This window comes from Tympanuchus pallidicinctus, unplaced genomic scaffold (assembly GCF_026119805.1).
Source record: "Tympanuchus pallidicinctus isolate F22 unplaced genomic scaffold, pur_lepc_1.0 scaffold32, whole genome shotgun sequence".
Taxonomy (NCBI): Eukaryota; Metazoa; Chordata; class Aves; order Galliformes; family Phasianidae; genus Tympanuchus; species Tympanuchus pallidicinctus.
The window spans coordinates 2,219,428-2,245,898 of NW_026294750.1; the positions used below are offsets into that span (position 1 = coordinate 2,219,428).

The following is a 26,471-nucleotide window of genomic DNA, read 5'->3' on the forward strand; positions in this document are numbered from 1 at the left end:
TGGTTGGAAGTAATGCCCCACTATCATCTACTGCAAACACACACATACAGAAATCACAGCCAAAGACAGCGAATATTTTTGTTGGTTGGTTTTAATGACATTTTACAATCAGAGTTTCCAACAAGTAATGGAACACCTCAGAGGAATCAGGTGCTACGTGGCTACGCCGCCACCTGGGCGCTCTTTGAAAGTGCCTTCAGGTCCAAAATGCACTTTGCAATGCTCTCCTTTTGCTGCAAAAGAAAAACAAAACATTTTCAGTAGAAAGCCTCTATGAAGAGAAGCTAAACAAGCAAAGCACGTACTTAGTGCACTTTTTGTTTTCCCTTTAGACACTCAAAATGAGTTACAGACTGAAAGGTATGACGCTATGTAGCTTATAAGGTGAGATTCATATCCAAGCAGTGATCTGCCATATTTCTAGCTCTGCTTGTACATATTTCATTGTTATCAGGTTCATTCCTTAAAAGAAAGGGCAGCCAGAGTCCATCTGGGGATCTTCAACCATCCTGCTCTTAGAGAGGGATTTTTAGAAGACAGTTCCCTGGTGTGCCCTTACTGCAGGGTTAGCTCTGTGCTGCAAGAGCAAACAAAACCAACGACTTGCTCACTTCACCAGCAGCACAGACACCTTGTATCTACATGTGGGAGAGCTGTTAGCTCCCACACAGCAGCAGAACGCATCACTGCTGTGCCCACAACCCACCCAGATGATCTGGCATTTTTTGACTCAGAAGGACTGGACAGCAAAATGCTTACAGGCTAAAACATAACACAGATGAAAGCCAACAGCAACACCAATACCTGCTGAGGCGTGATGCTCTGAATAACGCTCTTCTCCACCCACTGAACCATGTGATCTTGCTCTTTCTGACGCTTTAAGTTCTGCAGAGCCACCTGATAGTCCAGCCTTTTCTTCACTTCGTTGTATACTGTCAGTAATCTTTCTCGGTAATTGGCTTCCAGCAGCATTGCAATATTATTCTAGACACAAAAATGAAATCAGATTAACGTTTGACGAGACAACAGAGCAGAACACAGCCCCACATAGAGTCAGAACACAGCCCCACATAGAGTCAGAACACAGCCCCACATAGAGTCAGAACACAGCCCCACATAGAGTCAGAACACAGCCCCACATAGAGTCAGAACACAGCCCCACATAGAGGCAGAACACAGCCCCACATAGAGGCAGAACACAGCCCCACATAGAGGCAGAACACAGCCCCACATAGAGGCAGAACACAGCCCCACATAGAGGCAGAACACAGCCCCACATAGAGGCAGAACACAGCCCCACACACAGTCTACAGATCAGGCAGTGGAACTGGCCCCGGCTGCAACAAATGTCTCATCAGTGGTTTGTTACTTGTTAGTAACCTGAGAGGCACCCACAGGATGTGATGCCAACAGCAGTAACAGCGAGCAGCAGAGCTAGAGCTGCATACCCTCTTAGCATCAAAGAGGTAACTGCGGCCTTCAACTCTCCACTGCTCCTTTTTCTCCTCCTCGATGGCAGTTTCCAGTGCTTTAATTGCTTCGTTTTTCACCTCTAAAGCTTTAGCAACTTTCTCCTGAAAGCAGAAACAAAAAACGATTCAGAATTAAAGCAAGCTGCAAAGAAAACAAGAGATCTGCAAACTATTCCTGAAATTCTGCACTACATTTTGAGAAATGCCTACACCAGCTAGATTGCACCAGGTTTGGGACATGACAACAATTACTGCTCACAACCAACTGTACAAAAAAAATCAAAAGCCATAAAACATTTGTTTTGGTGTCAATTGCTTTTCCTTCACTTTTTTTCCTCAAACCCACACAGCAACACCAACCTAAGATCTAAAACATACCTCATATTAGCATTGATACAATAATAGTAGGCTCAGATTCTATTACAGCCCAGGCCTGCTTAAGCAGACCAATTAATTTTTAGCTTTTTTTTGCAAAGTTGGATTAAATATTATTATTTTTACCTCATTAAGTTTGTCAGCAAAAGCTGCTACATCAGCACCGTACTTTTTAACGCAATAAATGATGACTGTCAATATGCAGGCAGCTGCAACTGTCTCGTGGTTAATGACATAGATTTCCTTAGAGAGTAAGTAAAGCAGGAGTCCAGTTCCCAACATGTAAGGCCCTAAAAAAAATAAAATAAATCAGCATTGCTTGCACTGATGTGAAACACCTAAAAGCAAATAGATTAACTCCAGGAAACAGATTAAATCCAGGAAACATACAGAAAGGACACTGAGGTGCTGCAGCAGGACCAAAGAAGGGCAGCAAGGCTGTGAAGGGCTTGGAGAATATGGCCTGTGAAGAGAGACTGAAGGAGCTGGGGCTGTTTGGTCTGGGGAAGAGGAGGCTGAGGGGAGACATTACTGCTCTCTTCCAATACCTGATTGCAGCAGAGCGGGGCTGGTCTCTTCTCACTGGTGACAGGACCAGGGGAAATGGCCTCAAGTTGCACCAGGGGAGGTTTAGGTTGGATATCAGGAAAAGCTTATTTAGAGAAAGGGTTGTTAAGCACTGGAATGGGCTGCACAGGGAGGTGGTGGAGTCACCAGCCCTGGATGTGTTTGAAATCTGGATGCAGTGCTCAGAGATGTGATTTAACTGCTGTTACGGCTGGGTTCATGGTTGGACTCTAAGGTCCTTGAGGACTTTTCCATCCTGAGTGATTCTATGATTCTATGACTCCTTTCTACCATAACCAAAGGCAGAATCAGACAGCTTCAGAACAGCACAGTGGGAAGGACACCACCAGCAGCATCCAGCTCCTGGCTCCACACAGAACTGCCCACATTCAAGCCATATTCACACAGAACTGCCTGCTGCAGGCCTTGACTTGACTATTGTAAAGTTGTTCAAATGCACTTAGCATAAGGAATACCACACAGGCCTCAAAACCACCCTCTCATTATACCTAAAGTGTAAAAATTCTTCCTCTTCTCCTTAAATATCATGTGTTAAACACATACAGGATGCTGACCAATGCTGTGTTTTCCCAAATACTTTACCTTTTTTTATGCTACAAATTACAGACCCATCTAAACAAGCCTAACTAAATGCAAATTAAAAACACATCACAGAATCACAGAATTGCAGGGTCTGGAAGAGGCCTCTAGAGATCATCCAGTCCATCTCCCAGGCAGATGTGAAATCTGTTTCTTGGACAGGGAGGAACACAGCATCTGCATTCAATCAACATGAATAAAATGAAACTGCTCAGTCAGCATTTTTGGCACAACATGTTTTGTGGGAACATTCACTGCAGAGGGAGCAGAATTCCCTTCTGGAATTCCCCTTCCCCCAGGAGGGGCTGCTGCACTACCAGAGCCGAGCATCAGGGGGCCAAAGTCCTCCTATTTCTAAATGAGAAATAAACTACAAATTAGGTGAGGCTTTGCAGAACACTTTTTTGCTCCTTAAATAGGCTCCTATTAAATAGGGACTGATTTTGATGACTGATTCCTTGAAACAAAGTGTTCCCCAAATGCTTGATTCATGGGGAATTTTTTCAGAGAAAAAAGCAATCGAGAACGTTCAATTTCGACTCTTACAAAAGTCCTTCGCTTCTCTGCACATCAAAACGTGAGTCAGGTTAAGAATTCAGGAAAGCAAAAGAAGAGGCCAAAACAAAGTGACATTTTTATCTGAACCCTGTCTGAACCCTCCCTCCAAGACCGATGATTTGCTGCCATCTCAAAACACAAATATTAACCTGTGACCCCGGTTTTAGGATAGAGAAACTGGAAGAACTCCTCAGGGATCAGGCCGTGCCGGACCTCTCCTCCTTTCTCCGGCAGCGGAGGCACAGGAGCCAAGCGGTGCTGAGCGGTGTGAAGCGGCCTCGCGACGTGCAAGACGCTGCAATGAGAAAGCTTCCGTTCAGCTCCACGGCGTGCAGAAAGAACCGCCGAGGGAAACCCGCCTGACAGCGCGGAACTCACCCTGCACAGACGGGAGGCGGGAGGCCCTGGAGGCCCTTCAGCACGGCCGGGGCTGCGGGAGGAGAGGGGCAGAGGGCACGTCAGGACGGAGCTCACACACCCTCCCCTGCCCCCCCAGCTCCCGCCCGCCGTTTCCCCGTACGGAGCCGCGCCCGCTCACCGGCGCGGAGGACCAGACGGGACAGCATGGCGGCACAGCGACCCTTCGTCCCGGTGACCGCCGGCCGCCTCCGCACCACCGAGATGGCGGCTGGGCGGATCTCGCGAGACTCTCGCGAGACTCTCGCGGAGGCCGCTCTCGCGAGAGGAGACGGCGCGCGCGCGGCGCGGGAGCACGTGGGGACGCCGCCGGTCCCGGTCCCGCTGCGCCACCGCCGCCATGGAGGAGCCGCCGCCCGAGCAGCCGCCGCCCCCCGCGACTCCGACTCCCTCAGCAGGTGGGGAGGAGGATGAGGCCGCGGCGGCCGGCGGCCCCGAATGGAACATCCCGCCTAACGCGCCCGCCTGCATGGAGCGGCACCTGGAACGCGCTCATTACCGCGCAGGTTAGCGGCCCGTGGGCACGGGGCGGCGGGGAGCGGGGCGGGAGGGGCGGCGGGGAGCGGCACCGCGGGCGCTGAACGGCTGAACGTCCCGCAGACGGAGCGCTGCTGCTGGGCGCCTCGGGGCTGAGCGGCCGCTGCTGGGCCGGCTCCATCTGGGTATTCGCCGACCCCCGGCGCGCCCCCAGCGAGGGCTTCTGCACCGCCGGCGTTCAGACCGAGGCGGGCGTGGCCGACCTGCGCTGGGTGGCGGACAGAGGCATCCTGGTTGGTTCCGACTCCGGTAAGCGTGAGGCGTCGCCCCCCGCCCGCTCCCGCCGGGCTCCCCTTGGCTGCACCCCCGTTCCCTTCTCCCCGTCCCGGTGCCCGCGGTGAGGCGGGGCCCCCGCTGTGCCCCTCAGGCGCCGTGGAGCTGTGGGAGCTGGACGAGAAGGAGACCCTCATCGTCAATAAGTTCTGCAAATATGAACACGACGACATGGTGGAGGCGGTGGACGTCCTGGCGGGCAGCACGCGGGCGGTCAGCGGCGGAAGAGACTTCAGGTGAGCTCTCCTGGCCCCGCTTCTCCCCCCACCCCCGGGATGTGATGCCAGGCTCTGACTGCTGCCTCTCGTCTGCAGTGTGAAGGTGTGGGACCTCCCGCAGCAGGCCGTGCTGCACTCCTACAGAGGTGAGTGCCCACTGCATTGCAGGTTGTGGCCCCCACACGTGGGTGCTTCAGTTCCTAGCACAAGTGTACCTCTCTGTCCAATTTTCCCTACACAGCCTGTGTTACAGGACCCGTTTCTTCTCATTTCCAAGTGTATTCTTGAATTTCTCTGCTTTCTTTTCTTCCCTGCACCTGCATGCATAAAGTAAGCTTTGAATGATGCTCACTAGAGCTCTGGGGAGATCACACTGGGCTGTCACAGAAGCCATGCTTTGCTTGCTTGGTCATCTCCTCCTGCCCCTCTGTAACCAACCTCTGGTCTGCAGAGGATTCTTCAAGCTGGTGCACATTGTGAGGATGTGGCTGCAGCGGCTCTCTTTGGGTTTGGCAGCTCAGTGTGTTTAGGAAGTGCTTGGATAGCCTTTAATAGAAGTTACTCTTGGTCTGCTGTGCCTCCAGGGATCCTCGCTCCCTTCTCAGTGTTGTGCAGTTAGGCACTGGGCACACAAGAGAATGTCAGATACAGTCTTTGATGCTCTTTATCCTTTTGTGCTTTTGGTAGCTCACTCCGATGCAGTGACATGTGTGGCTGCCTGTCCTGGTAAGGACACCATCTTCCTGTCCTGTGCTGAGGTAAAGCTAATTCTATCTGAATCTGCCTGATAAAGATGAGATTTAACTTAATTATTTGCACTTAAACACATTTATTGAGAAACTACCTGTCATATAAAACGTCTGCACGTATGCTTTGTTCCAATGTTGCAGTCTGATAAGTTGCTGGTGGGCTCACCCAGCTGTTGGTGCAGGTTTGTGTTAAAACATGGGAATTCCCAGCTCTGTCCTGGCGTTACTGAAGGAGCTGGGTGTTAATGCCAGCATCACTTTAAACACAGGAGGAGCTGATGTGGGTTTGAGTGGGGATTGGTAACAGTACTGCAGTGAATGTGAGTTTACGCCTGCCTCTGCTCCAGAAAGAAATTGTAAACATCTTTTTTGCTTTGAATCTATAGGATGAAAGAATATTACTGTGGGACACCAGATGCCCCAAACCAGCTACTCGAATTGGTACGTTTCTGAATGCAGTCACTGCTGACGTATGAAGCTGTGTGAGGAAATAGACTGTTTCATGCCTGAGTTCTCTATGTCTAACCTCAGTCTAGTGGCCTGGCCACTTGGTCACAGAAGCCCATTAAATCTTAAGAAGTCTAGCTCTATCACAGAAGTAAAATCAACGTTTCAATAATGATCGTAGTGCTGTAGCAGCGTTAACTGGGCTAGGGTAGGGAATGTCTTTATAAGGACTGCTCTCTTCACTCTTACCCCAATTTATTTATTTACAGTTTGCAGTGCCTGTAATTACCTCCCTACCTCAGTCCTGTGGCATCCACAGGAAAGTGACATCTTTGCTTTAGGTAAGAAGTGCTCTTCCTGTTCAGTTTTCATGAGACAAATCGAGGTCTTTCTATTCACGTGACAGCTTTGCTGATAACCTCATTCTCTCTTCTCCAAAAGGTGATGAAAGTGGAACAGTTGCACTAGTAGACACAAAGAATCCTGATTCTGCCCTCAGCTCCATTGTGCACGCCCGACGTGTTACGGGCTTTGCATTTTCTGCACATAGGTACTGTGTAAAATAGGGGCGTAGAATATGCAGCTATAGATGCACTTGAATGCCAGAGTAAAGCATTTTTTGTAAATTTAATTGTGTGTTTAATCGTTCTAACCGTGGTTTCTTCTCTGCCCTCTAGTTCACCTTTGCTGGCTTCCATCAGTGAAGATTGTACAGTAGCTGTTCTCAACTCAGACCTTTCAGAGGTGTAAGTACAGACAGTATATTCACTGGGACTGTTTGTCTTGATGTCTCCTCATTAATTGTTTATGTACTAAAGGGAAGGTGAAAATACTCCTTAAAGTGGGGAATGCTGTCCTAGCAAACTAGCAATTAGAACGTGCACAAGCCAAAAATTCTTAGCAGCAGTGCTCCATGGCTAACAGTGCTCTGTTTTCCAGGTTCAGAAGCCGTTCTCATCGAGACTTTGTAAAAGGTTTATCGTGGTCTCCTTCAGACAATGCCTTGCTCACTACAGTTGGATGGGATCATCAGGTTTTACATCACACTGTCCCCATACCAGCTGGTGAAGCTTCCGGAATCAACTGTGTAAAAGAATAGTTTTATAAACTCATTGGTCCAAGTTTCTTCCTGGCATTACTTTGGTTCTCCTGAAATCGAAGATGTTTGTGAACTGGAGTAGTTATGGATTGTTGTCTGCCTTGAACCTTGTGGCTAAGAAGGTTCCTGTAGTAGTTTTGAGTTAAGCATAAATTAGTTGCAAACTAGTCTGTGCCATCTCCTCAGGAGTTGGATTCACCTGCGAAAAGACTGCAGTTTTTTACCTGGAAAAAAAAATAGTGACTTCAGCCACAGAGGAGCCTTGGAAGAGGGAATTAGGTATAATGAAATGGAAAAGACTTGTTTCTTCAAACCATTCACAGAACGAATAGGAACAAATTATTTGGGGAGGTTGAATATGAATAAAAATAATTGGGAGGTACCTTTACTGAGGTAGATGCAAAAGCCTGAGCAAAGTGTTTGCTCTTTAAATACTTCCTTCCAACTGGGCAGGAAGATGAGTTGGAATTATAATGGTAGAAGAGTTTCCTTGTCCTTAATGCCACATTCAGTATAGAAGGTTGGTTTTTGCTATCTTCTATGGCAAATAATCCCATGGTGAGAACTGTATGTCAACTTCTGCTCCACTGGTGGGTGTCAGAGTACCAGTGCTTGGTGTGATACGTCACATATGCTGTATGATAAGGATCCCAGCTGCAGTCATTAAACATCTTTGTGATGGTGCATGACATGCTGAAATACCAGGACTTGCAATGCTCACCATTGCTTGGAGCTGAGGGCAGATCAGGGGCTTTTCTGCAGCATGCTGAATGCTGACAGAAGTTTGCTTGGCACATTTCAGCTTCTCTGTGCTGAATACAACTTACTCCAGAATGAGGTTTGTGAACAGAAGTTTATATAAGAGAAAAACTGGACTAAGGACTTGAGCCTTCATTTTGTTGCTCCTGTTATCAGACTGCTTATAGTGTTATTAACACAAGTAGTGTTAATAGAGATAATTAAGGCTCCCGATAGACTTTCAGTGAGTGACTTTTTGTGCTGGAGACTGAGAAGATCAAGCATTCCCATAATCCCCTCAAAGACTTCACGTAATCCTTAGAGGTTGGGTTTGTTTTTTTTTTTTTGGTAATATACAACTTCTCAAACTAAACTGTTTCCTTTGAGTATATTGAACTGACAATAAATGGCATTGCTCTGCACCCATGGCCGCTGCTCCAGGTTTGGCTTTCCTAGACACAACAGTGGGTTTTTGCCAATGAAACAAAAACTTGCGTTAGAAATGAATGCTACATTTTCTTTGCCATGATAGCAACACTACACTGTAAGCAACTACAATGTCATAATTGTTTTCAGAGCAAAATTCCCCAGCTAGAGCACTGTATTGGAAAGGTAAACAATTACAAAGAACAAGAAGTTTCCTCAAAACTGTCCCTTCAAAGAGTTGAGGCCAAAGGTTGTGTGTTACAAACTGGTGCTTGTGGAGAAAGGTGTCTTTGGAAACGGTGGAAGGCAGTTTTTAAATAAATCATCATTTTCATTTACAACTGGCTCTTAAGTTTCACTGGGCAACCTCTGCAATATTAAGAGCCAGCTGAGGTCACGGAGTGCTGAAGTTGTGGTTTCAGTCCCTGGAGTTACAACCGGGCTTAAATAAACATTTGCTGATGCCGTGCAAGCAAGGACAAGTTTCAAATGGGAAGTTTTAAACCATGTGAGTTCCTCAGATCACCGTGCTGCAGAGTTCTGCGGTCCAGGGCAAAAAGCAGCACAGTGGTGGAAGACGAGGAGCGTGTGGAGAAAAGGTCGTGGTTGATACATTATTCCTCTTCTGGTACAGTCGATTAAAGAAAGCATGGCAGCACATTCTGGGCTTCGTCCTGCAAACCTTCGGGTGCAGCTCTGTGTTCTGCCGCAGGAGGGCAGCAGCATGACAACAGCCAGAGGTTTGCACGCATTGAAGATCATTTACCCTTTTTACGACTTGTTTTTTTTCCCCCTACCATCATAAAATAAGCACAATAAGCATCAGTTTATTTAGCAGTTGCTAGTTTGTTAGCTTACCAAGGCCATAACAAGCAGCATCACACCAGCACACTGCCCACTGACTTACAAGCTATCTGCAAAGGAACTGAAGGATCCTCTGGGTTTTGTGGTGTGCTGATGCTGCCCAAGCTGCTTCACACCCTGCTCAGGCTTGGGGACACTGCTGTAATATGTTGTGGCTAGAGAAAACGCTTCAAGATACATTGCACGCTTCCCTAATGAAGAACCTTGTTTTGTAGCCAGGATTAAAGAGATGAGAATGCAAATAAGTATAATTTGGAGGCATGGAGAGAGTTAGCCACTCTGGAAACAAGCTGCCTTTTAAGTTAGTGCTTGCATTGCTCATCCTGCATTTTCAATTTTAAGCACAGCATTCTAGTCAGGACTTGCAAATCACTCTGCAAGTTTCATTCCTAATGAAAAGCTCCAAACCAAGAGCACTATTTATAGAAACCCAGGCTGAACTGTAAAGCTGCTCCATCAGGCTGCTTGCCCTGCAGGGCACTGGGTGGTTCTGCAGCAATGGGCAGTGAGGAGAGCTGCCTGCTCGTGCTTCTGTTATCACTGACACTGTCACAGCAGATGTTGATACTGAGCCCTAAGCAGAAGCTGGGAAAGGTGAAGTTCAGTAGATAAGGTTAGATAACACTAAAAAAAAAGTCACACCACGCATCATCAAACAATACATCCAGACACATTTAATGCAAGAAGGTTGGTGTTCAGTGGCACTCATAAATAAGAGACTTTGTTCAAACACTTTACAAGTAGAGCTCTCAGTTCTACTGCATCAGCAGGTGCTTTAGAGGAGGTTGCAGGGGCTCCTTTAAGTCGAATCAAGGCTTGAATGACCACACTGGCAAGAGAGGGTCGTGGCATTAAGAATTCCACTGTCAGCTTTCAGGATGGCTGCCAGCACTGTAAGGTCACTTGGCTCTGTTACCACCCCTCAGTTTCCCTCCTCTATCGCTAAGTTTATGTAGTAAAGCAGCTGGGGGAGAAGGAAGAGAAACAGGAATGGGAGCGAAGCAGTGTGTGTGCTGTGCTGACGAGATCACCTGGCTGAGAGGGAGCTCCCAGCAGCTGAGCCCTCACTGCTCATTGCACTGAACTGCCCTGGAACAGCTCTGACAGCCATTTCTTTGGAATGCAAACAGTTCCCCATGGCCTTGGCCTGTTTCGTCGTATTGAAATCCTACTATTTTCCTACAGCGGCTGGGACAGCCCGCAGTGTCTGAAGAACAGAATCATTTCAATGCTTCAAACGTTCACGTTAACCAGTTTTACTGGGAAGCCCTACTCGGTTTCATTACAGCTTAGTCCATATGCATTCCCAGCATGGGCGTTCTTTGAGTAAATAAACAGCTGGTACACTAACCTGACTTACATTCTCATGCCATGTAATTTAAAGCAGTGTCCACCTGCTAGAAACAAGATGCACCACGTAGCACTGTATTGTAGCAACTTGGGAATTGCATGTCTGATTGAAACAGTAAACACGGAATTCAAAGCAAGTGCCAACGTTGGATTTCAGATTTGCTCTGAGAAAAAAAAAAATGAAACTTTTGTTGGGGGTATTTGTTGAGGTTGAGCAGAATTTGAAAGAGGAAGGCAACCCAGAAATTGCATATATGTTAAAGGACTCATCTCCAAGTCTGAAGTCTCCCAGCAAGTCTTTTAAAGTAATTCTAGGAATTCATTTGAAGTTTAACTCATTATGCAAAAATCTACACCAGGAAACAAAAAGATCAGGTTGCAACATTATCAGCGAAGCTTCTTTGTTTTAGGGGAAAGTGGTGGAAAGTGGTGAAATTCCATCCTGAATGTGTGAAACACAAGCCTGGAGCTATGCAGACAGCATCCCAGCCTCACTCCCAAAGATCAATAAACGTTCTCAGGGCGCTCCTCACACGGGGAACTTCCTGACTGGGGGGTGGAGATTGGCAAATGGCTGTGGTACATGCACTGTATGAGCCCAGGGAGTTACTGCCTAGTTCCTCCATAGCTACTCTCCTCCATAAACCAACATCCAGCCATTTAAAAGGCGCTGTTTCAATACCAGCTGGAGGGAGCGCAGCTGGAAGCCTTCCAAGTCACTGCGAGTTACTGGCATAAAAACATCCTATGAATTAGCTGTTAGGCTGATTATGGTATTTGCGTTCTTGTTTCATTCACAGCAAAGTAAAGTTCAGAATACTTTGAAGCCTCTGCAGCATTCGAAACAGCTGTTAAATTATTAGGTAGAGCTGGAAACAATGTAAAACAGAACGTCAACGGCGTGACATTAATAAAGATCACTTCTGAAACCTGCACTGTGAGGGGAAAACTTATCACCGAGTTTTGAGTCTAATTGTAGAGCAAAATCTACTCGCAACACAAAGCAGAATAAGCTTGAATGGAACTAATGATACTGTATGACATGGAGAACAGAAAGTGCTTTCAATAAAGGTAGACTCGTGTCTCAAAGTGCTTTTAGTTTGTCAGCGATTAGAAAATACTCTCTACAAGTTTTTACACCTATCTTACAGTGATTTGCAGCAAGTTTGCCTGGGAGGAAGATTTGCTTCTAACTTCTGGAACTATTCAAAACCTCAGAATAATACATTCTCACTACAGCTGACCGCAGTGTGAAATACCCTCTTTCAGACCACTCTCCTCTCCCATCACACAGCACTGGCTCCTTCAGGCAGATCTGCACTGAAGTATCCACGACGCTGATGGAAACAGCTGGAGAAAGGTCCCTCAGGTACACCACACCCCGGAGTGTCAAAAACTTTACAGTTACACCAAAGCTTAGCTTATTCGTTCCCTAGATCAGAGATCTCACGTTGCCAACATGCTTCACTGCCACCCAGCCAGGCCTTGCAGTCTCCCATGACAAAGAACCGGCAACGCAAACGTGCAGGCACCAAAAGGAGTGGGAAAGCAAGAGCTGTGCTCGCAGAGCAGCTGCTCCCAGCCCTGGAGATGGGCACTGAGAGCACAAGCTGGCTTAAGGCATCAGCGTAATGTGTTCACTCAAGGCGGAGGGGGCGGTGATGCAGGCATCCTAAACTATTTCTATCCAATTGACCTCACGTTCTTAATTCCCCCTAAATTCAGATACATACTGGCTTGCTTCCATTACACACATCTCCAGCTTTGGCTTCTCCCCACTCCCAAGCATGATTAAACAAACAAAAAAACCCCAAACTCTCCAGTAACGATCTTTAAACTAAGGGTCTTTTGCATTTTAGAAGACCTATCAGGCTGCAAATTTGAAACCAATACTGGGGAAGAGGGAAGAAGAGAAAGAAAAACATCTTTGCTCACACAACAGTAGCTGGTCTGCAGTAACTATGCTCCATGACAGTCTTTTCGAAGAGTCCAAGTCCCAGGTTTGCTCTCCACATTCATCCTCAGCAGTGTCGAGCAGTGTTTGCTGGCCAGGTGGAGAAAACCTGCAACAACCACGCACCTCGTTGTCTCTTCCCAGCAGAAGGACGAAGGCAGTGGAGCAGCCCTAAGGATGAGCCTATCGGTGCCCACTCTGGTAGGTGTAGGAGATGGGCTGCCGTGCCCCGGGTCTGACCATGAAGGTGTTGGTGGGTCCACCATACTGCGAGCTGCCGTGGGCAGGTCTGGAAGGAAAACAGTGGGGAAAGTCACCCAAAGCCAAAGAAACTATTTGTCTGTATTCAAAATGGCCGTGCTTTTCTATTGAAGATAGTTACAAGAGATGCTTTCCTCTTTTCCCCACAAGAAGCCCCTCCACCCAGCAGCCCTCCACCCACAGCTGCAGAAGTAAGCGTGGTCATCAGTACGGCCTCTGGGCTGCCCTTGCATCCTCACCACAGAGCTGGTGGAACGAGAGCCACTGCAAAGCCCTTATCTCTGCCATTTGTGGCAGATGACCCAAGCTGTCGCTTTCCCACCAGTTTCTCAGCCCAGGCCTCTACTAACGACCAGAGGTCAGTTCATGGAGCCACGTACCTGCCAGCTACTAAGAAGTCCCCATTCTGCCCCTTGTACTTGGCGTCAGCCCCGCCGTACGGCCCAGCTTTCCCAGCTGAATCGATGGAGGTGCGCCTGCCCTGCGCGCTACCAGGGCCGTTCCAGTGGGCAGAGCTGAGGCGGCGGGTCCCATCCCCAGCTGAGGAGCTGTACGCCCCAGAGCCATAGGATGGGAGCCCCGTGCCCCGGGCAGCTGCTCTGGGGTAGGAGTGTTCAGGCTCGGAGACGTAGAGCCGCTTTTTGATCAGCGGGCGGCTGCTCGGCCCTCGGCTGAGGTAACCGGCGGCGCTGCTGTAATCTGGGCACGGGGGTGCCAGGTCACCATTCCTCCTGCTGTGCTCCGAGGGCTCCTGGCTGCTCCCATAGCCGTAACTACGGCCGTAGCCAGGCCACCTGAAGTACCGCGGTGCGTCGGAGCCTCGGCTGCAGTCAGGGAAGCTGGGGCACTTGTGGTTCTCTTCACGGCTCTGCGGGATCCCACCAACCTCATCCGCCTCATTGCTGAACTCGGGGGGCGGGGGGATGATGGCGTAGTCCAGCGCTGCCTCCCCGTTCTCCTCCTCCTCTCCAGACGTGGTGTGGCAGGGAGGGTTGGGGTTCTTTGGCTGCTCCAGCAGACCCCGCAGCAGGCTGGAGGCTGCAGCCCGCTGCTGCCCTGGGTGCTGCCCATTGCCCACCGCCTGGCCCTGCTCTGAGGAACTGGAGAAGGACGGCGGCTTGCTCTGTGCTGCCGAGGGCCGGGGCACCACGGTGAAGGAGTAAGGCTTGGATTCGTGGCGGTAGAAGCTGGTGCTGGAGGTGGTTTCTGATGCACTGCTGCCGAATTTGCTGTGTGGCCTGGCTCTCGGCGGTCCCCCCGCATCGCTGCCCTGGCGGCCCCGCTGTGCCCGCTGCCGGGCTGCCAGCAGCAGTGCCATGGGAGAGCCCCGCTCTACCCGCTCTCCTGTCACCGGGTGGATCAGCACCTCCTCCTGCCCTGTGCCCAGGACTCCTGGGGGGCTGCTGGCCGAACTCGGGGGGCAGGCAGGCTCAGCTTCTCCAGCCCCAGCCCGGTGCACTTTGTACTGGAAGATGTTGGTGTTGGGCTGCGGCGCTGGGGAAATGGGGGGTGATGGGATGGGGGGAAGCGGCGGCTCCTCCACTGCTCTCTGAGGTGGGCCTGGGGGGCTCACACTGCTGTCAGGGGAGCAGGGAGCAGGGGTTGAGCTCTCCATGGCCTTGTTAGCGGCAGGGATGACGGGAGCAGGATGCTTCTCTTGTTCTGTTTTCTTCTCCACAATCGCAGCATCTGCTGGGGCTGGCAGTGAGCTCAGGGCTGGTTTTGGCAGCACAGCGTCACCCGGCTCAGGAGGGCTCAACCCTGAATGCGAGGCACTGCCACCATCCTCAGGGCTCTGCTTCTCACCACCGAGCCCCAGGGCTGGCTTCCTTTCTTTCTTCAGGGAGAACACAGCCTCCAGCTCACTCCTGATCTTCTTCACGCTGTGGGGCTGCGCAGTGGGGCTGCTCTCCACAGCTGGTTGTGCTGCACCAGGGTGTCCCCCCATGGTACTGGGGCTGCTCCCAGGCCCCTCTCTCCTCTCTCTCTCCTCTCCTGTAGGTGATGACAAAGCTTTTCCAACAAGCCTGGCTCCATCAGATCCATGGTTACCAGCATGGTTAGTGCTGCCATTTATGGGCTGGGGGGCTGCTGGCCCTTCCGGCTGCCTCTCATCCCTCCTGGGAGAGCGCAGCAGGGCCGACAGCTCATGCTGCAGCTGGCTCAGACTGCTGGGATCCTTCCAACTGTCCTCACAGAGAGGATAATCCGGAGGGGGCAGCTCCAGGTCGTTTGCAGTGATAACTTCAGATTTTGGAGGAGAGTCTCTGATGTCTGTTTTTGGCTGGAGGTTCTTCGGCTCTGAGCTGGGCACTGAGGTCCGGCTGCTGAGCACAGCACCCGGCTTGGGGCTCAACGGAGGAGGGGCTGCCTTGGTGACAGGCTGTCTCAAAGGCGGATTTCTTTCCTTGGCTTCTCCTGCATGAACTTTGGCTGCGGGTCTAATGGTGAAGCAGGGTGGGAGGGGAGGCCGTGCATGGGGCTGCCGGGTGAAGGGCTCGATGCGGGAAGGCTGGCTCTCCTGCACGGGGATGGAGGAGGACCGGGCCGGGGCAGGCGGGGGCACCTTGAAGGACCTGGGAAAGGTGAGGTGGGGCTCGGGGCACTGCTTAGGGGCCTGTGGGTTCTCCTCTGCACTGGGGACAGCCGGCACCTTGGTCTCAGCAGGACAGAGTGGCCCCTCATCATCCACCTGCCTCGTGTTCAGCACCGTCTCAGACTTCCACTTGGAGATGCCATTGCTGAAGGGCACAGGAGCCTTGCTGAGCGGTGGAGCCGGCGGAATGAAGTCTGGAGGTGCTGGCGTGATGGGGGAGGGCAGAGTGGGCTCTGGGGGTGGTGGAGGTGCCACGGCGGGGGGTGGTGGCACTGCCTCAGGTGGTGGCAGCGGCGGCGATGGTGGCAGTGCTTCGGGTGGTGGAGGAGCCGGTGGGGCTGGAGGTGGAAGCACCTGCGCTGTTGGAGGGGGTGGTGGGGGCACTGATGGTGGTGGAGGGATGTCCTCATCCTCATCTTCCCTCTCGAGAGCCTGTGGGCGCAGGTCCCCCACCGAGCTGTACATCCGGTAGTTCCCGTTCATCTGGGAGCCGGGGTCTGCAAGGAATAGCGAGAGCAGGGTGGTATGAGCACCTCCACCAGCACTGCAAAGACCAGAATTTCCTCTGGTCAGCCATCCTCCTAGGAAGCTGGTTTATTTTGCTGAGCAGCTGTCTAAAGCTTGCTTAACTCTAACAGCCACTACACCTCAACTTTTAAAAACAAATTCATTTTCAACGACCCCACAAAGTTATTAACAGCAGGTCTGGTTTTAGCATTAAAATCTCAGGATCAGACTGTCTGCTCCAGAGCATGGCACATGCACACTTTCTTCAAAGGATTCCCCAAGTCCAAGGAATTGCTGAACTCGTTGCACTGAAGGACTTTGGAAAGAACCCTTACCAGGAGCTGCCTTGTCCTCAAAGTCATCCGGCACTGATGGTGTTGGCACAGCCACCCCATGGGATTCCTGGGCGTTCTGTTGAGAAAACAGAGCTGTTTAATGCTCAGGGATTTAGAATAAAAGGTTGTCAAGCAGGCAGTAGGCTGTATAGCTGGTAATCTAAGCAAACAGAAACCTGATGGGATCCAGTGCCGTTTCACAGCAATGGAGGTACTGCAGCAGCTGCTGCTGATGCTGTTTAAGTGGACTGGAAGCGGTCGAGGTTGCACAAGCCACAGGACAAAACTTTCCTTGCTAGTCAGGTGCAGACAGGCTGAAAGGAGCGTGGTTGTTTCACACCCAAGCTTAGGGCTCCACAACTTGACATCAGCAGCATTAGTTTCTCACCATTCACCTATCAAGTCAATTTAATCGCTCTCTCTGGTTTTGTGGGCATTGCTCTGCAGCAAGCCCTGACAGCCTCTGCCACAGCCACTGAAGCTGCAGAAAGGCTTCCAGGTTTTTGGGAAACTCTGGCACCAGCATATCTGAACAGGCTGGGGAAAACTGCTGCCTGTGTGGTTTGCTTCACTCTCAATCCCTCCCTTAGCATTCATGCTGAAGACTCAGCAGCACATTTAGCTCTTGCAGGACCGTGCAATTTAGCAGCCTACACATCTGTGAGGATGCCCACAGCCAGGGCAGCTGTGATAATTACAGCCACCCACTGTCAGATATTCACAGCACGGTGACTCACCCAGAGTGCTGACCAGGGCTCCTGCCTCACGCCTGCCAAAAGCAGAAAGGCTCTCCTCCTTCCTGCAGTGACTCACTGTAAGGTTGGGGTTGCAGTTGCTCATGAAATGTACAATAACGCACCCATGGCTGAAACACAGCCTGATGCTGAATCAGGCTGCCACGCAGACGTAAGCAACTGCAGCAGTGCACTGGGCTTTCAGATAGCAGTGTTGAGATAAACTGTAGCAAGGACGTACCAGGAGCTCCCGTGGGCAGGAGCTGGGGACACACTGCTGTGTGTGCAAAAGGAGACACTCTTCAGCTTGCACCATGTCTGTGCAGTGTCTTGGTAATGATTGAGCCAGCGCCCTTTGCCTTTTGTTGGTACCACCACTGTTTTCACAGGAGATTGCTATAGGATTCCAAAGTCTGTTTGCTCAAAGGTTGAGTGCCTACAGACAGCCCCATGCAGGCACGTGAGCATTACATACCGGGTGTAAGGAGACTGGGAACGTGAGCTGCTGGGGCACTTCAACAGAAGCCTGAGCCCTTCAGAAGGGCTCTGTGTCCTTCCCATCCCCAAACGCGCACATGCTACTGCCCTTGCAAAGTCTATTGCCCTACAGATGACCAAACACCCTCTATAACCACAAGTAAGTGAGCCAGATAAAGGCAAGCCCAGAGAGAGTAACTGGGAGAGCTCATGGCATTGAGCAACTGATCAGGGAACTTCACGCTGGTGGGAAGCCAAGGTCTGCTGAGGCATTAGGACAGATCTCTGTTAGTGGCAAAGTGCACCAGGTAAGCTTTACAACCTCATCTAAGAGTTCCATACCATTCCAAAAGGTACAGTGCAGAGGAAGGATCCTCAGCTTCAGCTAAAAGCCAGAAAGAAGATGAAGAGTAACAGAGACACTTCAAGACCAGAGAACAAAATGGTCCGATGCAACCAAATTCCAAAGGCCAAAAGGAAGGAGCCAATGGTACCCATTTTCCATGGAAATTCATTTGCTGCCCATCTCCAGAACACACTGAGGCTTTCTGCTCATTTACAGGAGAACAAAAACATCTGAGGCTCGTTTGACCTGAATTAAAAGCAAAGTATGCATCGCATGTTTGGATAGCAGTAGGTAGAAAAGAAAGAGCAGACAGAAGAGATCTATGCAAAACTGGAGGAAACAAAGTCCACACATCATAAATGAGCCATTTTGGACATGTTACTTCAACAGGTCCTAAAAACTGGGCAAGCCTGTTTCACACTCAAAATTTCTGTGGCAATCACTAATGCTCAGCATCTGAAAACCCACCCATCCTCACATCACAACCTGGCTTCTAAAATGGAAAGCATCTCCAATGCACTGCCAGCCTTGAGAGATGACCAGAAAGATTATTTCCCTCCCATGTGTTTGCTAGGGGTGTGACAGCCCGAAGCTCCCGCTGATTCACAGCAGGCCGCCGTGCTCGTGGGTGGTGCACCAGGAACCTGCATTTCCAGTTTGTGGTGCTCGAAATCAGATTTGTGTGCTGAGGATCCTATTAGGGTGAGCTTTCACTGCAACAACCAGGAATCCCTTTTCAGCACTGAGACAAAACCAAATATCCTCTGTCTCCAGTGGAAGAGCTTGTGGTCCTCAGCTCCCCCAATCTTTCCCATGGATTTAGAATCACAGAATTGTTTGAGACAGAAGGAATCCCCAAAGGCCGCCTGGTTGCACTGCCCTGCACTGAGCAGGGATGTCCAACAGGTGCTCAGAGCCCTGTGCTTGGGTGTCTGCAAGGACAGGGCACCACCTCTCTGGGCATTTCCTGCGGAAGCCCGTGCTTCCCATCCATTAAGTGAGCTCAGTTTAAGGCCACTCCTTAAATAAAGCACCAAAACAGCTACCTTGCATTTTGAGAGTCTTAAAGAGGCCAACTATTTCCCCATGTAAGGATATCTACCTCCTAACTCTATTCTGAAGCAAAGCCTGGGAAATTTGGTGGCTAACCAAAGGAATTTCATCCCCCACGTGCCAAAGCTTTGCAGGAGAAAGGGACACTGCACAGACAGATGGCCGTGCTCTGCCTGCTCCATCCAGGGCTGCCGGTGCCCACTGGTGTGCAGGGAGGGCTGCAGAATGCTGGCATGCAGGGAGCAGGCACTGCAGGGCAGGGTGTGAGCAATTGCCTGACTCAGCTGCCCACGAGCTGCTCCCCAGCATGCTGCTGGCTGGGGAATGCAGAGGGGTTGGGTGGGAAGAAAGGGTTAAGGCTGCAGATCAGCCCAGCGCAAATATGCGTTTGTGGCAGCAGAAGCGCCTGTGCCAAGACAAATCATCATCAAACCTGATGCAAATTAATGCAAATTATCAACCCAGACTGGTCCTCAAAAATATGTGGCTTACAACTACTGCCGACTTCTTCAGTTAAACGCTTTACTCTCAGAAGAGGAGCACAGTGATAAGGATCCATCACTCTGGGAGAACCCCCCCAGACCATCTATGCCCCAAAGGTAGCAGGAAAACAGCACTGCCAGGATGACAGCCCAAAGTATTTATTCCATTTGCGCCATTTACTCCAGTATCACCTTCACACCCACTAGGAAGACGTTTGGAAGCTCTGAGAAGATGCAAAGATCCAGCAAGTGCTACGGGGTGCCAGCTATGGTCATGCGCTGAGCTCTGTGATACCAGAGGAGTTTTTTCAGGCACTGCTCCTAACTAACTCAGCCCACGTGATTTCTTTCACCTCCTGTGGTCTTCTGGAGGGCACTGGGGAGGGCACAATCCTTTGTAGCTTGCTAATTATGCTTTCAAGTGCTCTATAGCCTCCCCCCTCGTTGTCCTCCCAGTGACACCTGTGCAACCCATGAATGAATTGCACCCAGGTGACAGCAGACCAGCTCTTCTGCTGTGGGTGATGACTGCTCTGAAGGATGAGGGTGTACAAGGAAAACATCCCTTACTCAGACAGGACGTGCTTGTCAAGACTAAGGACTTCTATATGTGTTCAGTGACCCGTATCACTTCAGATTTAGCTGTCACCGTCTCCAAACTACCTCTGAGTAACCACACACTTCCCACTTCATGTACCTCCATGAGGTAAGACCACTGGAAAGGTGCCTTACACAGGAAGACAGCTCGCTCAGCACAAGTGGCAGTGCAGCACCAGAGCCAGCACTGAGCACTTGTGGCTTTTGGAGGCAGTGGTGTCCCAGCTGTGGTCCAACCACCTGTGGGCCATGTGTGCTGGCACTCCCTCCTTTGGACACTGGTAGCTCTGCTCAGAGCTTTATCCCATACACAGAGAATGGGAAAAATAACTGTCCAACAGCCACAAAGCTTTGTGACGGTGTCCTGATAACACAGGTGTGACAACTGCCCACAGCTGCTCAGATGCAGAGAACAAAACCCACTGCCCAGTCCCATCCCCAGCCATGCTGGGTGGAGGAGCTCTGACCAGGAGTGCGACTTCAGCCACCACAAACTCATCTAGCAACACAAAGATGTCACCTTTGGGATCAGCTCAGACATGGACATGCTGCTCTTCCCTCCATGTCAGCCTTTGGCTTCTGCAAAGGTTCTGTCACTCCCCAAACTCCTTACAGAAAAAGAAAAAACGCAGCTTGGTCATTCCCTGCTTGCTGAGCTTGTGATGTTTGACATTCATGTCTGGTGTTTGTTATGGGACACGGAAGATGCTACTCCTTTGTTTCACACCAGAACAAAGAGATTTGGAGTCAGTGCAGCCCATCAGGCTCTGCAGGCACCTGCTGCATCGCCTCCTTGCTCCTGGGCCAGAAACAAGAGCTTTTCTCCTGCTCTATCCAGCACGACGCCAGATCAGAGACTGCCAGCAGTTACACAAAGAGCAGCGCCAGCCAGATCTGTTCATCTACACACTCAGCAATTTTGACAAAAATGAAAGTACAAGGCAGATAATGCTCACATCTCTCACCCAAGCATCTCGCCTATGCCCAACAAGAGCCTTGAACTCAAATCACCTCCTAATCCCTCGCATTCATCATCATTACAGAGTGGTTTGGCTTTTCATTTCTTTTCTTCCCCCCCCCTCCCCAAAGAGGAGGATGAGGGAGGCAACCAGCCTGGCTGGTTCTGGGTATCAACCCACAGCACTGCTGGCCAACACTCACCAGGGGCAGGAATGTCAGCAGCGGCCGCACTCTGGGACGAGGCTTCAACGTTGCAGTTCCAGAGTCGGTCATCGTCCCAAAGCGATTGTCACCATAATACACTTCAATCACATCCCCTGAGAGGAAGAAAGGACAGTTAGCAGCAGAACTGCATTCAGGGCAGCAGGGAAACAGCACTGGGCAGCACCTCGCTTCAGAAAGAGCTGGGAAGGGTTTGTTGTATCAGCTCCCAGAAACAGGCAAGGAGCATCACACTGTGTAGGGGATAGGAGCTGAGGAGGCAGGTCTGGGCTCCAGGTGGTGGAGGTGGGAGAGCACAGGCATCTCTCTGACAGGCTCATTTCTAATAGCAACGAAGCAAAATTTAGCGCTGGGGACCAAATGTCAGTACTGTATCCAATTCACTCCCCACCCAGATTTGGTCTGGGGAAGGAAGATACCCCTCTGGGACAGCACAGCAACAGACACAGAACTTCCCCAGGAGGTGCTTTCTGGCCTCTCTCTGTGTACTCCCAGCAGGACAGGTGCTGGGGCCACTCATCCAGCTGGATGTGTGACATGGCATCCCTAGAGCATCCTTCTGTGTGTTGCTGCAAGTTGGCCTCTCATAATTGGCACTGGAGGACAAACTGCTCGTCCCAACACTGAGCCTCCAGCCAGCCTTATGAAGAGAGGCTCCTCTCCTTATGAAGAGAGGCTCCGAACTGTCCACGAAATGCTACGATGAGCACAGAGCCCTGGCACTGTGAGCAGAAGCTCTCAGGTGCTGCTGGTTCCCAGCCCTGTGCTTCTACCTTCAGCCACACCTCTTGGGTCAGTTCATTTCTGACGGAGAATAAAGCTCATAAAATTACTTTAATTGCATTCTTTGTGTCTGATTAACAGCATGAACTTACAAGCAGAAGCTCTGAAGCGTGTAAACCCCACCTTGGCTGGAAGGAGATGCACCAATAATTCCCAGCCAAGCAGGATGACCACCAAATACAGGGTCTGAAAAGGAAGAGGGGGGGAAGCATGCAAAGCAGCTGCAACCAGAGAAGGTCAGCAGCAGTGCTCCCACCAACAGATTTCGATAGCAAAGAGGATAAAGCAGAAACCAATAAAGCGGAACCAAGAACCAGCGTTCCGCTCCAAAACAGACGCTGAGAAGTAAACAGACTTATTTTCCCCTTGAGAAGTTTGGGAGCACAGTGCTCAAGCTCCCATGCTAAAGCGGGAAGTGCAGAAATAAGTTTCTGTCAAGTTCCATGCTGAAATTAAAGGTTGAGGAGCAGAAGAGCAAAAGTTGCATAAGCTCAGTGGTAGCAGAGGGCTGCGGTTCCATGCCTCCACCACCTCCAGGCAGGCTGACCATGTCCCCTGGCACAGCTTGTGTCCCCCACGCTGCCACCCCCTCCTCATGCAGGTAGAGGCCCTGGTGGGGTCTCTGGGCAATCCTGGCACACAGCCATTTCTGCTGCTAGGGCTTGATAAACAGAGTGGGAAGGAGACACCAGGCATTGCATACATATGGGCAAGACCAGGAGGCAGGGCAGATTTTCTCTAAAATAGTAAACGAATCAGAACAGGTCCAACTGGGGCTGGATGGATGGAATGCAGTCTTACGCTGCAGAGAAGAAATCATTAAACAGGAACTTCCTCTGCTGAACAAACTCAAACACCTCATAGGGACTTCAGAGAGCCGGTGCGCCTTCCTCTCATTGGCTGCAAGAAGCTCTGCTCTCTGGGGACCAGCAGAGATCAGCCAAGAAGGAAAGAGAAGTTTACACTGAGTTCAGGGAGATAAGGGGAGGGCAAATGCTTAAATGCATCCCCACAGAACTGAAGCATTTTCTTCACCTGGAGTGAAGGAATTGGCCACGGTGGGGGCTGGAAATGTCTCAGGAGGGATGAAAGAATTCAGCATAACCATGAGCTGTAACACCAGGTCCAGCAGGCATACAAGCTTCTCCTTTCTCCCACCACAGTCTGCCCTAACATACAGCCCAGTGTATCCACCATCCTCTGTCCCTATGGACTTCCCTGAGATGCCAGCATGTAATTATTGTTATTGTTAATTTTGCACAGCCCCTCGGTTAACCCCACACTCAGCAAGCAAGCAGCAAGAGCCAAGGCCAACACAACATGGGAATGTTGATTCAGACAGCTTTGTGGAGCGGAGATAGAGCGGTTCAGAGACCTGAAATAATGTGAGAATTTCCTATTAAGACATTGAGTAAGTAAACTCAGTGAGAAAATGTATTAAAGATCACAAGGTCTTTGATCCTAGATTACTAAGCATCTCTAACCTGAATGCATTTAATTAAAGTAAAATGAAGTGCTTGTAGTTGTGCTTTCTTTGCTAGATAAACAGGACCTGCCTGCTGCAGGTCTGTCACTCTGCTGTTTCCTGGAAGGAGAGCTTGAGGAAGCTCTGGAGCCACAGGGAGCAGCTGGCCCTGGCCAAGCGTTGGCCACTCTGTGGCATTCGGTCTGTTTTGAAGTCATTTGTGTCCCCTCAGTTGTGGGAAACAAAATAAGCCTTTTACAACACATGCAAGGGAACTCTTTCCTACTCCAGGGTTGGTTGCATCACCTGGAGCAGGCGCAGCACAGCCGAGAACCGCAGCGAGGAGGCGGCAGCAGTCACTTCGTTCAGGAATCTCTGAGTCAGTGACAGGCAGACCTACACCCTTCCCACGTTGCTTAACTTCTGTTTACTTTGTATGAAAAAACCAAGGTGGGGATTCGCATGGGCAGGGGACTCTTTTGGGCAGCAACCACGGCATGCAAAGATGCAGCAAACCGTTGAGAAGCAGGGAGCGCGTGGGGCTTCATGGGGTGAAAATAAACTGCTTGGGATCCAAGAGGGCCTGGGAGCAGCGCTCCACTCAGTGCACTGAGCACACACTGCTCAGAGCACAGCCACTCAATGCTTGTGCCACACAGAATCATAGAATGGCCTGGGTTGAAAAGGACCATAAAGATCATCTCGCTCCAACCCCCTGCTATGTGCAGGGTCGCAAACAAGCAGACCAGGCTGCCCAGAGCCACATCTTGGCTTTGAATACCTCCAGGGATGGGGCATCCACAACCTCCTTGGGCAACCTGGAGCCATGGAAATGAACCAACAGCACGAACACCACGAGGATGGCAGGGAGTGATTCAACCACCTTCATTTATGCACAAGTTCCAGGACTTCTGCCTTTTACTCTGCGCAGCAGCTCCTACACCTGCAAGGAATGCCTTTGTACTGTGCCGCAGCCATGGGAGCCCATTGGGTAGCGAGCAGGCAGCAAGTTTGTTGCTTGCTTTTAGTTTGTTTACTTTTAACTCAAGCCACATCACAGAGAGGCCCGAATCCCGCTCACATTCGCAGCAGGCAGAAAGCAGGATTTTCCCTCTGCGTTCGAGAGCTGCAATGAAACTCCATCACGTTTTACCCGAGTTTCACCAGCGGCCTTCGGGGCGTAACCGCGCTGCGACGGCACCGCTTCGCCCAACAGCGGGGGAGCAGCGCTGGAGGTTCCGCTGGGAGCTCACAGCCAAACCCCATCCTGCAGCGGCCGCTGCCACCCCGGCTGCACCACAGTCACCCCTTCCCCCTCCTCCCTGAGCCCCCAGGGCACAGCGTTGCGATTACAAGCAAACGAAACGCAAACAGCACCCCCCTCAATCACGGCGTTTCACGAAACAGCTTAGGGAGGGGAGAGGAAAGCCGGGCAAAGAGCGGCGCGGCCGCATCGCGGGGACGAGATGGGAACGGGGCAGCCCTTCTCCCCGCCCCGCAGCGCTCCGGGTCGCCCCTCCCCAAGCTTCCCCCCCCCCCCGGCGGCACAGAGGATGGGGAGCACTGACCGGTGCCTCCAGCGCTGTCGGAGGTCACCTCCTGGCTGAAGATCCAGGGCGGGTTGGTAGCGAAGAGCGAAGCGGCGGCCGTGCCGTGCTTCTTGCCGAAGAGGCGGCTGAAAGTGCCCTGCACGGAGTGATGCTTCTTCATGGCGGGGCTCCGCCGCTCCGCTCCGCTCCGCTCCCGGCACCGAACCTCCGGCGGCACCGGGCCGCTGGGAGCGGGAGGCAGCGGGCAGGGAGCGAGCGGAGCGGCCGGAACACCTGGCCCCGCCCGGCCCCGCCTCCGCCAGGTGCCCGCCCGGCCCCGCTCCTCCCGCCGCCTTCCTCTGCTTCCCCTTCAGCCCCAGGTGCAGCCACGCGACTTTTCCGACTCGTCCCCAGCGTGGCCAAGCTTTTCCCCGACGGTTGTCTGTCTGTCCCGCTGTCCCACGAGCATAGAACGGCTTGAGATGGAGAAGACCCGCAAAGGCCATCATGTCCCACTGCCCCGCAGTGCACGGGGACGCCCACAGCTCCATCAGGTGCTCAGAGCCCCATCTGCTGCCCTCGGGTGCCCACAAGGACGGGGCTCGCTGAGTTGCAAAGCCCCATTCACACATACGGATCCCCTACAGATCCCTGCAAACACCAGCCCTCCCTGCACACCCTGCACTGCTGGCAGCTGGGCTATTTCAGACACAGAAGCTGAAAGACAGAGGGAATTGACCCCAGATCATTTTTTCTGAAGCGTCCCACGCTCAATGTCCCATCACACAACTAAGAGCTGAGGGTTAATGAGTAACCTTGGTTATTAATAAATGATGGGGCTTACGGGAGAACTTTAAACCCCAAATAATCGTCAGAACGTTAACTCTGAAGCACAGCTACAGTGTAAGGTCCTCCTGTCTTGCCTTTATTTCTGCTTCCATGCTGTTTTGGCAGTCAAAATAATACTGACTTCTTTCCCAGTGGTAACTATCACATATTTAATCACTTTCTGAAATCCCTATTTCCACAACGTTTTCTTTATACACAAAGCACAGTGTGGGAACAGTGAAAAACGAGCACTGCTGTGACATGGCAAAAGGCTCCAACCACGTCATGAAAGGCCAGGCAACACCAAGAGAAAGAGAGCCAACAAAAGTGGCAAATGTAAAAGGGAGGGGAGCTGAGAGGCTGACCGTGTGAGCGCTGGGCCTGTTACAGGCTGTGATATTTCAGAGCCTTTCCAGGATGCAGCTGGATCCACCGACACCCCACACCCATCCTGCAGGCTGATGCTGCCAGGGAATCTCCAGGCCTGACCTGCTCTGTAATTAGTGGGGCTCAGCCCTCGGGACTGTTAGCTTAACTGCTGCTTATGGAGAGGTGGAACGGAAGCAAACAAACATCTGAGCGCATCTCCTGCACGCCCCTGGTGTGCCTGGGGGCTGCAGCCATGGATCAGGGGAGAGGGGCACCTCTGGGG

The 26,471-nt window shown here is 51.2% G+C and overlaps 3 protein-coding genes across 3 annotated transcripts; 1 reads left to right on the forward strand and 2 right to left on the reverse strand.

Annotated features, from left to right (window-relative positions):
* Nucleotides 1-73: 73 nt before the first annotated feature.
* ATP5PB (ATP synthase peripheral stalk-membrane subunit b) lies at nt 74-4,239 on the reverse strand. Its single transcript, XM_052698111.1, has 7 exons — nt 4,111-4,239; nt 3,951-4,002; nt 3,722-3,867; nt 1,974-2,137; nt 1,449-1,574; nt 805-984; nt 74-233 (listed from the first exon to the last, which is right to left on the reverse strand). The coding sequence occupies exons 1-7, from the start codon at nt 4,136-4,138 to the stop codon at nt 162-164; spliced, it is 768 nt and encodes a 255-aa protein (XP_052554071.1). The 5' UTR covers nt 4,139-4,239; the 3' UTR covers nt 74-161.
* Nucleotides 4,240-4,265: 26 nt separating this feature from the next.
* On the forward strand, nt 4,266-8,472 carry WDR77 (WD repeat domain 77). Its single transcript, XM_052698103.1, has 10 exons — nt 4,266-4,495; nt 4,590-4,775; nt 4,894-5,035; nt 5,114-5,163; nt 5,705-5,775; nt 6,153-6,207; nt 6,483-6,554; nt 6,655-6,763; nt 6,891-6,959; nt 7,153-8,472. The coding sequence occupies exons 1-10, from the start codon at nt 4,330-4,332 to the stop codon at nt 7,310-7,312; spliced, it is 1,080 nt and encodes a 359-aa protein (XP_052554063.1). The 5' UTR covers nt 4,266-4,329; the 3' UTR covers nt 7,313-8,472.
* A 1,519-nt stretch (nt 8,473-9,991) lies between these two features.
* Nucleotides 9,992-25,738, reverse strand: CUNH6orf132 (chromosome unknown C6orf132 homolog). The gene is made up of 5 exons (XM_052698091.1): nt 25,031-25,738; nt 21,194-21,309; nt 16,344-16,419; nt 13,286-15,998; nt 9,992-12,933 (listed from the first exon to the last, which is right to left on the reverse strand). The coding sequence occupies exons 1-5, from the start codon at nt 25,170-25,172 to the stop codon at nt 12,828-12,830; spliced, it is 3,153 nt and encodes a 1,050-aa protein (XP_052554051.1). The 5' UTR covers nt 25,173-25,738; the 3' UTR covers nt 9,992-12,827.
* Between the last annotated feature and the right edge of the window lie 733 nt (nt 25,739-26,471).

What these genes read in the sequence shown, in the direction of transcription:
- WDR77 (XM_052698103.1), top strand. Translation starts at nt 4,330, where the DNA reads ATGGAGGAGCCGCCGCCCGAGCAGCCGCCGCCCCCCGCGACTCCGACT. An exon ending in CGTGCTGCACTCCTACAGAG is followed by an intron (nt 5,164 to 5,704) that starts GTGAGTGCCCAC and finishes TGCTTTTGGTAG; the next exon opens with CTCACTCCGATGCAGTGACA. An exon ending in AACTCAGACCTTTCAGAGGT is followed by an intron (nt 6,960 to 7,152) that starts GTAAGTACAGAC and finishes TCTGTTTTCCAG; the next exon opens with GTTCAGAAGCCGTTCTCATC.
- CUNH6orf132 (XM_052698091.1), bottom strand. Translation starts at nt 25,172, where the DNA reads ATGAAGAAGCATCACTCCGTGCAGGGCACTTTCAGCCGCCTCTTCGGC. An exon ending in TGCTGACATTCCTGCCCCTG is followed by an intron (nt 16,420 to 21,193) that starts GTGAGTGTTGGC and finishes TTTTCTCAACAG; the next exon opens with AACGCCCAGGAATCCCATGG. An exon ending in TGAGGACAAGGCAGCTCCTG is followed by an intron (nt 15,999 to 16,343) that starts GTAAGGGTTCTT and finishes TATTCCTTGCAG; the next exon opens with ACCCCGGCTCCCAGATGAAC.
- ATP5PB (XM_052698111.1), bottom strand. Translation starts at nt 4,138, where the DNA reads ATGCTGTCCCGTCTGGTCCTCCGCGCCG. An exon ending in CCGTCTGGTCCTCCGCGCCG is followed by an intron (nt 4,003 to 4,110) that starts GTGAGCGGGCGC and finishes CTCCTCCCGCAG; the next exon opens with CCCCGGCCGTGCTGAAGGGC. An exon ending in TCCTAAAACCGGGGTCACAG is followed by an intron (nt 2,138 to 3,721) that starts GTTAATATTTGT and finishes TATTTTTTTTAG; the next exon opens with GGCCTTACATGTTGGGAACT.